At 46.1% G+C, this 15,585-nt stretch overlaps 1 protein-coding gene and 1 pseudogene across 3 annotated transcripts in view; both read right to left on the minus strand.

Moving 5' to 3' along the window:
* Positions 1-15,585, minus strand: part of LOC147140363 (glutamate decarboxylase 1-like) — a 39,932-nt gene that overhangs the window by 13,082 nt on the left and 11,265 nt on the right. For all 3 annotated transcript variants that reach the window (XM_086042985.1, XM_086042984.1, XM_086042983.1), the window contains 3 exons: positions 9,434-9,498; positions 9,250-9,328; positions 8,025-8,174 (listed from right to left, as the gene is read on the minus strand). In XM_086042985.1, the coding sequence (XP_085899111.1) occupies positions 8,025-8,174; positions 9,250-9,328; positions 9,434-9,498 (294 nt within the window). The remainder of the gene's footprint in view (positions 1-8,024; positions 8,175-9,249; positions 9,329-9,433; positions 9,499-15,585) is intronic.
* LOC147140364 (uncharacterized) lies at positions 4,574-7,057 on the minus strand (annotated as a pseudogene).

The raw sequence follows: 15,585 nt of genomic DNA on the forward strand, positions 1-15,585 counted from the left end.
GGAAGGTCCGGGCACTTCATCAACCAGTGCCCACTCTTAGCCAAGGGTCCGCTTGCTACCACAGAACGGAGACTGAGGGTGAGTGACACTAAGATCTCAAGTGAATCTTCGAACCGATTAAATTGACTGCCACTGTCTCCTCCCCCAACAACTCAGTCTCCCTTCAGGTGATGGCAGATTCAGGGGCAGATGACAATTTTATTGACAAAGAGTTTGTTGCTCATGCTAAATTCTTCTTGTGCCTTTTAGACTCGCCCCGACCAGTAAGTGCCATCGATGGACGCCCCCTAGAGACTGTTACACACCAGACTGTTTCACTCTCTCTCACGATTTCGGGTAACCATCAGGAGCACATCAGGTTTTTGGTCATCCCGTCTCCTTCTGCCTCTGTAGTTCTGGGACTACCTTGGTTAAGACTTCATAACCCGCACATAGACTGGGTTTCCTCATCCATAGTTATTTCGAGCACTTTCTGTCATGCTCATTGTTTGCATTCTGCGTCCCCAAGATCTCATCCTTCTTCTCCCATTTCTCCTCCCGATCTTTCTTTGGTTCCCTCTGAATATCATGACTTGGGGGAGGTGTTTAGTAAGTCTCAGGTGCTTTCCCTTCCTCATCACCGACCATATGACTGTGGCATTGACTTACTCCCAGGAGCCCCCCTACCTTCTAGTAGACTTTACAATCCGTCACGCCCCGAGAGGGAGGCCATGGAGAAGTACATCAGTGAGTCCTTGGCTGCTGGTATTATACGTCCTTCCTCCTCTCCCCTTGGGGCTGGATTTTTCTTTGTGGACAAAAAAGACAAGACCCTGCAGCCATGCATCGACTTTAAAAATTTAAATGGCATCACCATTAAGAATGAGTACCCACTTCCGCTCATTGACCCCTCCTTTGAGCCTCTAAATCAAGCCATCATTTTCACCAAACTAGACCTTCGCAACGCTTATCATTTGGTGCGAATCCGGGAGGGAGATGAGTGGAAAACAGCTTTTAAGACAGACCTTGGCCATTTTGAATATTTGGTGATGCCTTTTGGTCTCACTAATGCTCCGGACGTTCTTCAAGCACTCATTAATCATGTTCTTCGTGATATGCTTAACCAGTTTGTGTATGTTTATCTCGATGACATTTTGATTTTCTCTCGAACCCCAGAAGAACATGTCCAGCAGGTTAGATTAGGTTTTCAGCGCCTCCTTGAAAACAAACTCTTTGCCAAAGCAGAAAAATGTGAGTTCGGGGTCCCCTCTATTAGTTTTCTGGGATATATTCTCGGCCAGGGTCAGGTTAGGCCAGATCCCGCCAAGATTGAGGCAGTGTCAAATTGGAAAGTCCCTTCTTCGCGCAAACAGCTCCAACAGTTTCTGGGATTTGCAAAGTTCTACAGGAGATTCATACGTGACTACAATAAGGTCGCTGCACCCCTCACTCAACTCACCTTGACAGCCTCTCCATTTGCATGGAACCCCAAAGCTGATGCGGCATTCAAACGCCTCAAACAACTGTTCACCTCTGCCCCAGCCCTCATCCATCCGGATCCTGTTCTCCAGTTCATTGTCAAAGTGGATGCTTCTAACTTTGGGGTTGGGGCCGTACTCTCCCAGCGAAGATCCAGAGATCAAAAGGTTCATCCTTGTGCATTTTTTTCATGCAAGTTGTCGCCCGCCGAGATAAACTATGATGTTGGTAACCGTGAATTGTTGGCTGTGGTGGCTGCACTTCAGGAGTAGAGACATTGGCTGGAGGGAGCCAAGACCCCCTTTCTGATACTAACAGATCACAAGAACCTCACGCCTGAATCCCCGGCAGGCTCGTTGAGCCTTGTTCCTAGCACGCTTTAATTTCTCTATATCCTATCGTCCAGGCTACTGTAATGGTAAACCCGATGCTCTCTCTCGTATGCATGATCCACCTTCTGGCAGGCAAGTGTTTCACTGTAGCCCTTTTCATTTTCTGTGTTTTGTTTTGTTTCTGTGACTCACTCAACATGGGAATTTTGCATCCATTCATTTTGTTTTTAAAGACTAACCTGTATTACCATTCTCCCCTCTTCATGCTTCATCGATGCGGCTGTGTGGGACATCGAGCGGGCGGTCGTGGAGGCACAACGACAGCAACCAGATCCTGGCTCGGGCCCTGAGGATCGGCTCTTCGTCCCAGATTTCGTCCGCTCTCAAGTCCTGCAATAGTGACACTCCTCCAAGCTAGTTTGTCATCCTGGGGTGGATCAAACTCTCCAGTTCCTGCGGCAACGCTTCTGGTGGCCCCGAATGGTCCAAGATATCAGGGACTTTGTCGCGGCTTGTGTCATCTGCTCTCGAGGGAAGTCCTCTCACCATCGCCCCATGGGTCTCCTTCAACCTCTGCCCATCCCCAGCCGACTCTCCAGCATGTGTAGTCTGCTTTGGGAGAGGTTCACTCACGTGCATCCTCAGTAGCTGCCCGAAAGCACTGGTAGAGGGCTGAGCTCACTGGCGGTATGACCAGGTGCCTGGGAGCTGGGAACAGACCTGGGCAAGCAACTCAAATTTCCAGAACACATTTTTTCTACATTACTGAGGTCAGACATTGTGCTTTCATCCAGCAATTTAAGGCATGTCGTTCTCATTGAACTAACAGTTCCATGGGAGGAACGTATCAAGGAGGTGAACGAACGGAAGTGTTACAAGTACCAGGAGCTTGTGTAGCAATGCCAGAGAAGAGGTTGGAGAGCAGGTGTCCAGGGTTGATGGGCAATCAAAGCGAGAATAGTGGGTGATGAGGCTCTGGGCAAGGGCCAGGTTGTTCACACATCGGGGGGCTTTAGGCTTGAACGTGGTGATTTGCCTAAAGGCCTAGATAGACCAATCCAATGTCGGACGTCAGGAAGCGTCGGGGTGTCGGATTGTGACGTCTGATTGATGCAGCGAACACCGTCATAACATCAGATCCCGCCGGGAAGCATCTGGTGGGCGTTTCAGCATGTTGAAACATGTCGTAAATCGTGACATTTGGTCAGTGTGATTGGCGCACGGGGTAATGGACAAATGTGGATAAACAGTAAGAGATAGAAAGCCTTGAGCATTTTGCCTTTGCCGCATTAATATTCAAGGGTGAGGGTTGACAATGTAAGTATTGCACGATACTGTGTCAAGAGGTTTGCTTCGCGTGGGAGTTCATCGTGAGGGGAAAATATAGTGAAATCCATTGCTTACGTTTTTATATTCCGCCCCTGCCAATTGCTGGCTTTTTCTAACCATGAGGAATAGTGACTCCCGCCACTGTTGGTATGGAGGGGTATTAGATCTCACGCATGCGCAGAAGGTACTTATTGGTCAGTGTCGCTGTCTGTCATTGCGGTGTATTTTTTCTGTGCAACGTGTCGACAGTTGGCCCAGCGCCATGGGATAAGCATTGGTCACAGCTGGCCGACATCAGATTGGTCTATATAGGCCTTAAGCCCTCTCCAAACAGTCACAGAATTCATGTCAGTGAACTGCTGCTGAAGTCTCTCTGAATACACAAATTAGCATTTCTCAGCGACTTGTAGCTGTGTTTCTACATCTGAATACTGTATCTTTTTTTTGACAAATCTGTCTGAGCTTAGCTGTGAATCAAGGGTTGTCATCATTGTAACACACTCTGGTGCACGATGGTCCAGTCAACTCCTCACAGAATTTAATACATGAGGTCACAGGATCAGTGTACCAGATGAGGTGGGTCTAGAATCAGGTCAGAATGCGTTCTGGACGCCTCCCTGATGAGGTATTTCAGGTATATCCCACAAGAGCTGGACTAACAATGCTGCTTACTCACCATGGAGAAGTGAAGCCACAGTCGGCCATCTTACATTGCCACTCACTAAGCCCAGCAAACTTGAATAAATTTACTTCTCTGAGGTAGTTTTTTAAAAATATTTTCTGTCTCTACGGTTAAAATGCAACAGTGTCTGGCATACAGTTGTGCCAATACGCCTGGGAGAAGTGCTACATGCACATTTAATTCAACATCAAAATTTTCTCTAATAAGGTATAGCTCGAGTGCTACTCAAAGATTCGTTTGCATAATGTTGTCAGAACCATCAACAAATAAATTAAAGCAAAGCCCATCGGGAAAAAATTCATTGCTAAATGTAAGTCTAACCTGTGTCAGTCACAATTCACAATACTGGGATAATATACTTTGAATGATCGACGCAAACAGTGAAGTTCGTTCTACGAGAGGCTCTCATTACTCCATACTGCGATCCTAGCATACTGAAACACTACAAATCCAATCTATTGACTTTAAACTTTTACACAGTATTATCAGCCTTCGTTAGCTGCTTGTAAAATGCTTTACTCTTGCACTGGATTTGTTCGCATTCTGTACACCTCCTGGGGCTGAGCCCCCTCTGTCCATAAAACTTTGTGACGCCCCTGCTCTCTTTGATGACGAAATGTTGATGGTTGAAAAAACCTGACATTTTTAAGGGTCTCCTCTGAAAAGTGATGGTTTTAGTGGTACGAGGATTCCGACCAACGGCAGTGATGTAAAGTTTCAGAAACAGTTATAAAATGCATTTCGAGTCTTCTTTTCCTTTTGGCTTTTCCCTTCAGGTGTCGCCATAGCAAATCAATTGCCTCCATCTAACCCTGTCCTATGCATCCTCTTCTCTCACACCAACTACCTTGTCCTCCCTGATTACATCTATAAACCTCCTCCTTGGTCTTCCCCTAAGCCTCCTGCCTGGCAATTCAAAACCCAGTATCCTTCTACCAATATATTCACTATCTCTCCTCTGGACATGTCCAAACCACCTCAGTCTGGCCTCTCTGACCTTATCTCCAAAACCTCTAACATGTGCTGTCCCTCTGATGTACTCATTCCTGATCCTATCCTCCCCAGAGAGAACCTCAGCATCTTCACTCCGCCACCTCCAGCTCTACCTCCTGTCTTTTCCTCAGTGACACTGTCTCAAGACCAAACAACATCTCTAGTCTCACCACAGTTTTGTACACCTTTCCTTTCATTTTAGCACACATCACACCTGACACTTTTCTCCACCCGTTCCATCCTGCCTGTACACGCTTCTTCACTTCTTTTCCACACTCTCCATTGCTCTGGACTGTTGACCCTAAGTACTTAAAATCCTCCACCTTCTTGATCTCCTCTCCCTGTAATCTCACTCTTCCACTTGGGTCCCTCTGATTCACACACATGTATTCTGTCTTACTGCGGCTAACCTTCATTCCTTTCCTTTCCAGGACAAACCTCCACCTCTCTAGCTTCTCCTCTACCTGTTCCCTGCTCTCACTGCAGATCACAATGTCATCTGCAAACATCATAGTCCATGGAGATTCCTGTCTGACCTCGTCTGTCAGCCTGTCCATCAACATAGCAAACAAGAAGGGGCTCAAAGCTGATCCCTGATGCTGTCCCACCTCCACCTTGAACTCCTCTGTCGCACCTACAGCACACCTCACCACTGTCTTACAGTCCTCATGCATGTCCTGCACCGCTCTCACATACTTCTCTACCACTCCAGACTTCCTCATACAATACCACAGTTCCTCTCTGGGCACCCTGTCATAAGCTTTCTCCAGATCAAAAACACAATGCAGCTCCGTTTGGCCTTCTCTGTACTTCTCTATCAACAACCTCAAAGCAAATACTGCATCTGTAGTACTCTTTTTTGGCATGAAACCATTCTGCTGCTCACAAATGCTCACTTCTGCCCTTAGTCTAGCTTCCACTACTCTTTCTTTCATAACTTCATTGTATGGCTCATCAGCTTTATTCCTCTGTAGTTGCCACAATTCTGTACGTCTCCCTTGTTCTTAAAAATGGGAACCAGCACACTTCTCCTCCATTCCTCAGGCATCTTCTCACTATCTAAGATCCTGTTGAACAACCCAGTCAGAAACTCTACTGCCACCTCTTCTAGACACTTCCAAACCTCTGCGGGTATATCATCAGGACCGACTGCCTTTCCACTCTTCATCCTCTTCAATGCCCTCCTCACTTCATCCTTTGCTAGTTCCTGGTCCACAGCGTTCACCTCTTCTAGTCTTTGTTCTCTCTCATTTTCCACGTTCATCAGCTCTTCAAAGTACTCTTTCCATCTTCCTGTCACACTACTGGCACCTGTCAATCGACTTCCGTCCCTATCCTTAATCACCCTAACCTGCTGCACGTCCTTCCCATCTCTGTCTATCTGTCTTGCCAACAGGTATAGATCAGTCTCCCCCTCCTTACTGTCCAACCTAGCATACAAGTCATCATAAGCTCCTTGTTTGGCCTTTGCTACCTCTACCTTCACCTTACGCTGCATCTCCCTGTACTCCTGTCTACTCTCCTCAGTGTACGACTTCTTCTTAGCGAACCTCTTTCTCTGTATACACTCCTGTACCTCCTCATTCTACCACCAAGTCTCCTTATCTTCTTTCCTTCCAGATGACACACCAAGTCCTCTCCTGATCTCCTTCAGGTTACACCTTCTACACAAAATGTAGTCTACCTGTGTGCGCCTACCACCACTCTTATAGGTCACCCTATGTTCCTGCCTCTGTTAGTAGAAAGTATTCACTATAGCCATTTCCATCCTTTTTGCAAAGTCAACTACCATCTGTCCTTCTGCGTTCCTCTCCTGGATACCAAACCTGCCCATCACCACCTCATCCCCTCTGTTTCCTGCACCAACATGTTCATTGAAGTCCGCACCAATGACAACTCTCTCACTTCTAGGTATGCACTCCATCACTTCATCAAAGTCCAGCCAGAATTTCTCCTTCTCCTCCAGCTCACATCCTACCTGAGAAGCATATCCACTAACATTGAACATCACACCTTCGATTTCTTGCTTGAGACTCATCACTCTATCTGACACTCTTTTTACCTCCAGGACATTCCTAACAAATTCCTCCTTCAAGATAACTCCTACTCCATTTCTCTTCCCATCTACACCATAATAGAATAACTTGAACCCTGCTCCTAAACTTCTAGCCTTGCTACCTTTCCACCTGGTCTCCTGGACACACAGTATGTCTACCTTTCTCCTCTGCATCATGTCCACCAATTGTCTACCTTTTCCTGTCATAGTTCCAACATTCAATGTCCCTACTCTCAGTCCTATAGTGTTAGCGCTCCTCTTCTCTCTCTTCCTACAAACACACTTTCCTCCTCTCCTTCGACCAACAGTAGTCCAATTTCCACCGGCGCCCTGTAGGTCAACAGCGCCAAAGGCGGTTGTTGTTAACCCGGGCCTCGACCGATCCGGCATGGAAGTCATAGGTTTGATTCGCATCTTTGATTTGGCAAAGGTTTTACGTCGGATGCCCTTCCTGACGCAACCCTCTGTATTTATTCAGGCTTGGGACCGGCACAATAAGACACTGGCTTGTGTCCTCTTGTGGATCTTGTAGATACTCATGCATTTCGAGTAAATGTAATAAATTAATAACAGACTGGAGCAGATGGTCACCACACAGTGAGCAAAATGGAGAGTGTTGATTTGACCTTTGTCCTCAGCCAAGAAATCTCAACGGATGAGGTGACCACCAGTGTGACTGAACCATTTCCCTCAAAGCGGGGTTACATGGACTATGTTTACATACAGTCACCATCACGATGTAAATAAACGTAATTTCCGCTTCTTAGTTTCTACTGTCAATGACAACACATTATATTCATGTCACTCACCACAGTAATAAAGCAGTCAGTTTCCTACTTGCTGCAAAAAGGTGGTTCTGTGGTGCGTCTGAGTTTCACGGTGTTTGTTTACCTCTGCTTGTGTATTTCCAGTGAGTTCCATGCCAGACGCGCGGTGTTATACACAGACATGAAATGAACGCCTCAGAGAAATCAACTTCGGGCCGGCCCGCTTAGCAAGTGACAACGTAAAACGGCCGTCGGCGGTCATAATCGGGTTTTTACCCGAATATGAGCATATTCAAGTTTTTGCACATGTTAACATGGCCTTTCAAATATTACCAGTATTTTGGTTTTGAAATTTAAAAGTTATTGACTGCATGTAAACATAGTCATGGATAACTGCACATCAATACCTTTGCCTTCCACATGAGCCAGAGTTTGAAGACATCCACATGTCTGCCACACTGGATGCTCTTATCTCCGGTATCATAGCTCACATCGTAGAATTTGTCTTTCTGAAAAAGATACGGAGCCCCCAATTCATTGCACTTTTGCAAGAGACCCTGTGGACAAGTACAAGACATTTATTAAGATGTAGGTAAGACTCGGACAATATTTTGATTCAGATTCAGTTGTGGAGATGCATTTCACTGGTCATAGAAGGTAAGAACAAAAATAAAATATGTATATATAAGTATTGCAATACGTATCGGATCGCAACCCAAGTATCGGGATCCGTACCCGATCGGTACAAAAATGTAACGTCCCAGCCCTATTATTTTTTCTTCCTTCCATTCTTAGGGGAATCAGACCATTAATTTTCTTGTTGCTCAATGTCCACATACCACCTAAGAAGTACCCCCAAATAAATGACAACAGAAAGTCCTCAATTTAGGAACGAGTTCCGTTCCTACACCGGCGATGTAACCCGAATTTCGGTGTATGACGGATTTCAACGTTGGAGTCAAAATTTACGTCAAAATACTTAGTATAAAAAAACGAAAATACATTCAAATAAAAACATAAGATGTTGACTTACCAATACTGCTGAGAGGTGGATAGAGAAGGAGAGGAGAGCAAAGATACTACCGGCGCGCAAACGGACACGATTGAGAGACACTGCGCATGCTCAACCGCAAGGAATCGTGGTCTTTGTAGTACAGGAAGTACTTGTGTGCGGAAGTGAGGTATTTGGAGCGCAACCCACCACAAATACACAAGCAGAGGTAAACAAGCTCAGAGACACAGCACAAAAGCACACTTTTGGAGCGAGGAGGAAACCGTCTGCTTCATTCCTGTGGTGAGTGACATGAATACCAAGTGTTTTATTGACAATTGAAAGGAACAAGCAGAACTGACATCCTTTGAGTCACGACGCCGTGCGGTTCACAGTAGGTTATTCAAATGCTCATTGCTCCGCTCCCCTCATTCAGAATATTTCAGAAATCTGAATTTTGACCTTAAACCGAATATTGACTGCATGTAAACGTAGTCACTATGGTGCTGGGAACAAAATAGCGGAAGTGGCACAGACATCGTAAAGTCTAAACATCGTCGTAATTTGAGGACTTCCTGTACCTAAAAAATCATGTCAGTATTTATTCAACTACAACATATGCATTCCAAATATTATCTTACCTTCTTCTTGATCAGTATCGCTGAGCACTGCAGGGGAACACCCATCATCTTGTGAGGGTTCCATGTTACTGACCACGCTCTGGAAAACAACCAATTTGATTACTAGATTGTTTCATATACTATGTCAACAAGAGTCCCATTATGGAAATGTGCATAATATTGTTCTGTTTACTAAAGCAACTACCTTTCAATCCCCTGTAGCTTCATCCTGTGTCTGTCTGACAAAAGTAAGCCTCCACCCCATGATGCCTGGAAGGAAAGACAACAGCTGGTACACACAAAATGCAGAAGTGCAGATTCTAGACTCTGTGCTCCCAATTTTCGTGCCCAGCGCATATCTAGTGCAACGTGCAGTCTAACTGTGTGAATGGGTAAAGTTTTCAATCTTTCTTTCCGTATATTGCTTGACTAGCACAGACAGAAGAGGGCGTTTGTGCCACTGTGCGCCGTTGTGGGAGGGAAGCCCCGCCCCAGACTCCCGGCCAATCTAAGCGGCTTCCTTCATGCATTTCAATTCAGCAAACGAGACGCACGCGTCAGAGAGAGAGGATCGTGGTCTACATGCATGCGGAAGGACTCGCTGGATTCCATGCAGGAGATCGACGCGCGCTAAGTGCATTTATTAAGGAAATACAAGATCTTTACTTGTGTATGATGTAGTCGGCCACACGTGTGAATTGGGCAATTGCAGATCGCGTGGCACACCCAGTATGTGTGACAAAGTCACACATATAGGGCACCCCCCTAACTGTGCAGTGGGGTGCTATTAAAAATATTTTTAAGATGATAATCATAATTAATTCAACAAATTGATTTCTACAATTATTCAGAGGGATGCTGTTGTCATATTGATGAATGAATTACAATGGTATCCACCACACATTTGTGTACCTCAAAATTTGCCTGTATCTTCATCAAATCCACCAAACCCGTGTTACAATTACTTAGACGTTAGCTCATTCAATGTCAAAATGTATTTATATCTGTGCATCGTCCTTTTTTGTGAGTGCCAAAACGTATCAATGCGTTTTTTTTGTTGTTTTTTTTTTTAAATTGTAATAAAGGACTCGACGCAGCTGCAGAAAAAGTTTCAAGGCTTTGGGAATGATTTTAGTATGATAAATCACGTTGGCCACGTCCACCCATGAAACAGCCCACTTCTTATATGAAGCGCTTGAATGTGTGTGTGTGTATGTTCTACGGCGACGCCACGTGACGAAGTGGTGTACGGAAGCATGCACGCTCAACACAGAGCCGCACTTATCAACGGGCTAACCTGGGCGATCCCAGGGGCCTACAGAAGTCAGGGGCCTATCAGAATTTTTTTTAAAGAACAGTCGACTAAGCCACAGGCAATTCTGCCAATGCCATCGCCGTAGAGAGTCACTTGCTGCTGCAGCACATGAAGGGGGCCTGTCGGAAGGCATTGAATCCCACATTATTTTGTCATTTGTTTATCGGTCTGTCAGTCATGTCATCATGGCATCCGCGGACCAATCACACACCGTACCATATACTATGACGATTTTCAGCCAATCCCCATGTACAGGAGGTTCCCGTGACAGAACTTTGGAAGTCAGGTGTCTGCTCATGCGGCGCCTGCGTGTGATGTGAAGATTACGTTCTCAACGCCGATTGGCTGTTGCCGGCGAGGGATGGGCCGGGACCACGTGGGTCGACTGAATATGCATGACGGAAACTTGGAGGCGGAGGGCCGATGTCCAGCTCTGCTGATCTGTTTGTCAATGAATTGAGTATCTCAGACAAGCCCTTTATGCCTGCACTGAGCAGCGAACAATTGCAGTGTTTTCGAAGGCAGCAAATGTTGCGTTCACGTCAGAGTTTTCGCTAGTGTTTGTTCAATGTAGCAAATGTTCAATAAACATTCGCCAGATGTTCGCCAATAGTTGTACGGATTTTTTTAGAGTATAGGTGAACGTTGATGACCTGCAACAAACTTTGACGTTATTTTTCTACTTCAACAGTTGGAAATGTTTGGGATAGGGGCTTGGAGTTGGGGAGCGGGGCCTATATTTGATGGTTAGCCCCGGAGCCTATGAGTAGGTAAAGGCGGCCCTGGCTCTACAACAGAGCTTTTTCAACTCAAAGAAAGATGTCGTAGTCCCATCGTCATCCTTGTTTGAAAGGAAAGGGATGATGTAACGTGGACACCCACAGGCACAGTGGTCGAGCCTCTCCGAGCTCTTCCACTCCTTTGCACCTTCCCGTAGCCTCAGCTCTGCGGACCAGGCGCTGCTTGAGGTGCCGAGGCCTAAGCGGAGCCTCAGAAGGGATTGAACCTTCTCTGTCGGTGGTCCTTCCCTGTGAAATGACCTTCCATTGGATGTTAGACATGCCCCCTCTCTGTCCATTTTTAAAACCCGTTTGAAGAGACATTTCTATTCGTTGGCTTTTGATCTGACCTGAGACTGACAAATTTTCGGCTGTTTTTCCGGTGTCTATTGTATATTTTGTGTTAAATTATTGATTTCAGCTGTTGCATTATGGCTATTTTTTTGTTGTATGTAAAGTGCTTTGTTTCAGCTCTAACTGTTGCGCTACATAAATAAAATTGTATTGTATTGTATTGGGCGGCACGGTGGTCGACTGGTTAGCACGTCCGCCTCACAGTTCAGAGGTCGTGGGTTCGATCCTGGCTCCGGCCTCCCTGTGTGGAGTTTGCATGTTCTCCCCGTGCTTGCGTGGGTTTCCTCCGGGTACTCCGGTTTCCTCCCACATTCCAAAAAACATGCATGGTAAGTTGATTGGACTGTCTAAATTGCCCCTAGGTGTGATCGTGAGTGCGGATGTTTGTCTCTGTGTGCCCTGCGATTGGCTGGCAACCAATTCAGGGTGTCCCCCGCCTACTGCCCAAAGACAGCTGGGATAGGCTCCTGGGATAGGCTCCAGCACGCCCCTTGTGAGGATAAGCGGTATGGATAATGAATGAATGAATGAATGTATTGTATTGTATGTGCCAAATCAACCACTCTGTATCGCAGTAAAGTGGGAGCAATCAAGCGATCAGAGCCTCTCACAATCAGTAAGTCAGTTACTGCAAGTGCATATCTTTCATTAAAGTAAGGAGCAAGTTCATCTGTCACACTCTTCCTGCTTCTAGGCCAACCTTTCTGTATCTGGTGTCGCTATTGGAGTCCATCATGTGTGATCAATGCAGTTATATCACGGCTATCTGGGTGTAACAGCATCTGGTGATAGGCCGAAACCAAGTCAATGGTGGAGAAAACTGTACCTCCTCGTAGTTCAGTGAACAACTCGTCCATGTGTGGCAAGGGGTGACAGTCACTGACGATGGCTTTGTTGGGCACATTCGAGGCTTTCCTCCCTGTTTCCTCTGAGTCACAACTATACGGGAGACCCACGGGGATGCATCAATACGTTCTATTATGCCTTTTTCCTGTAGATGACTGAAGATTATCAGTCACAGCCTGCCTCACAGAAAACTGAAGGCTCCTCAGTTTTTGTTGAATTGATACGGTGTCTGGCTTGAGCTGGATCTTGTGCACAAATACTTTTGCACACCCATTCTCCCATGTCTGAGCCGCTTGTGCCACCTGATGGCTTCCTTGGTACAGCAGGTACTTTTGGATCAGGGGGAGAGTCCTTCGGAGTGGTGCTGGTAATGACTTTTCTTCCCTCAATACACAAGTGCAATGCAACCAACAGATCTAGTCCAAGCAGAGCAGTGCCTGACTTCACCACTCTGAATGTGCAGCTGGTTGAATGTCCATCATGGCTCACTGTGGCACGCATACACCCTTTAACAGGTATTGTCTCTTTTGAGTATGTGAGCAGAGTGACTGTCGGTGCAACAAGGTTAGTCTTAGGAAAAAGCGCATAAGTGCTCTCTGGAATGATAGAAACAGACGAACCTGTATCTACAATCAGCTCAACATTCTGAGAGTGTCCATCTGAATTCACCTGTACAGAACAGAGGATTTTATCCTGCACAGCATCTACAATCAGCTCAACATTCTGAGAGTGTCCATCTGAATTCACCTGTACAGAACAGAGGATTTTATCCTGCACAGCATCTGAATTAGTAATGTATAGCGCAGACATTTCGTTCATTAGGACATCACAAACCTCCTTTTGGGCAGATCCACATACTTTTGAAAAATGTCCCATCTTTCCACAGGAGTTGCATGTCGCTTTAGCCGCAGGGCATGAAGGTTTGTTGGCCAGGTGGTCGTAGGATCCACATCTGAACCAGAAACGACGATTCACAGGTGTTGAGTCTGCAGGAGGTGCAATAGTCGAAGCAGGTGTCCTTTTTCCCCCTGAGGATTTCTCCTAGCCCAGGGGTGGCAAAGTCCGGTCCTCAAGAGCCACAATCCAGCCTGTTTTCAGTTTATCCCTACGGCAACACACCTGATTCAAATGATCAGCTCATCAGCAAGATTTGCAAAAGCCTGAGAATGAGCCTGATGATTTGAATCAGGTGTGTAGCCGTAGGGATAAACGGAAAACAGGCTGGATTGTGGCTCTTGAGGACCGGACTTGGTCAGCCCTGTCCTAGGCTTTTTGTGTATGGCTCTCACCGGCACAGCACTACTAGCATTAGCACCGGAGAGCACGTCCGAGCCTCAATTTGTCCGGCCTCAAATTGTAAAGCCAGCATAGCCGCTTTATCCAGGGTCAGATCTGCCTCCAGAAGGAGTCAGTCTCGTATGCATGTGTTGGCAACACGCTCTATCAGTTGATCACGAAGCATTTGTACCTCCATTTCACCAAACTCACATGCAGCTGAAAGCTCACGTAGTCCAGCCAGAAACTGATTAATCGTCTCGTCCGGTCTCTGTGCCTTCTGCCGAAACTTGTGCCCTTCAGCAATCACGTTAAGTTTGAGAACAAAAGTGTCTTTTCAATACGTCCACAGCAGAAGCGTATGTAGTACCCAGATCCAGTAATGTATAAAACAGCCTTTGTCCCTCTTTGCCTAGAGTGTGAAGAAGGACCGCACACTTTCTTTCATCGGGCCAGTTATCTCCGTTAGCATTGATAACTAGCATGTAATTCCCAAACATTTTCATCCACGTAGAAAACAAAGTAGTATGTTCACCTGGGCAAGGCATGAACGGTGCAGGCAGAGGTACAGAAACGGCCATATTTGTCACCAAAATGTTGTATCTTCCTTGTAAAGTAAAATAAGTAATCAGAGAGACGAGCACTGCGCTTCACTTCCCAACATTTATTCTTCTTCACTCTTCACGCCACATTAGGTCCCTCTGCTCACGTGCCTTCTCATGGCTAACAGTGCCCTCTGTAGGTTCATAAGTGCAATAACACAACACAACAGCAGCACGACGAAAGACTGCATGCTGTTCTGGAGTGGGTGGAGAAAGCGGGTGTTACACTGAATATGTCTAAATGTGAGTTTGGCGAAAAAGACAAGTCAAATCAAATTCCTCGTTCATTGTCTCAGGAAGAAGGGTTGAGCCCCGATCCAGACAAATCCAAAAAAAGCCAAGCAACGTGATTGAGGTAACGTGAGCTTCCTCGGAATAGTGAATGAACTTGGGAGGTTTATTCCGAAGCTTTCCGAAAAGGACAAAGCATTGAGATTTGCTTTTAACCAAAAACATGTGGTACTGGGGGATTGGTCAACAAAAGGTTCAATATCAAGCAAGAACTGTCCTCCGCTCCTGTACTACAGCTGTACGACCCAGTTAAGCCACAGAAAGTCTCTGCAGATGCCTCCTCACATGGGCTTATATTTAATAAATTTTTAAAAGCACCCCCCTGACTGCAGCAAAACTATAGGAGGGGGTGGTCGGTATCACACACGGACGCATGATCAGGGCTCGAAGGCGGTCCCCACTTCACAGTGGCCAAATTTACATAATCTGCAAGTGGACATATTTTTGCAGTTCCTTTTAAATTAAGTACGTCGGGCGCACTGATCTCCTGCATGGACTTGCAGTGAGTCGGTTATGCTTCCGCCTTGTAGAACGCACACCTCTCCTGTGCTGTGTTCACTCCCATAACGGCGCAAACACTCATTTCTACCTGTGCGGGTCTATGAAAAAAAAAAAAAAAAGATAGAAAAACTCAAGTCATGCGTACAGTTAGACCATGCTTTGCAGTAGACTAGTGCTCAACATGAAAATGGGGCCCAAAATAGAGGCTTTAGGATAATAGTTTGACTCCATTTGATGAAACTGTATGATCATCGGTCCGGCCTCGACCCCCGCCCTTATTCTGAAAAATTATCAGCCCCCCAAGCCCCCCCAATCCGCCCCCCACAAAAAAAGCATCCATGCATGACGCCGCCGCAGGAGAGATGCTAACGGCAGAGGTTTATTTAAAGATCAT

Source organism: Filicampus tigris, chromosome 10 (assembly GCF_054856515.1).
Source record: "Filicampus tigris isolate MCC_2025a chromosome 10, RoL_Ftig_1.0, whole genome shotgun sequence".
Lineage (NCBI taxonomy): Eukaryota > Metazoa > Chordata > Actinopteri > Syngnathiformes > Syngnathidae > Filicampus > Filicampus tigris.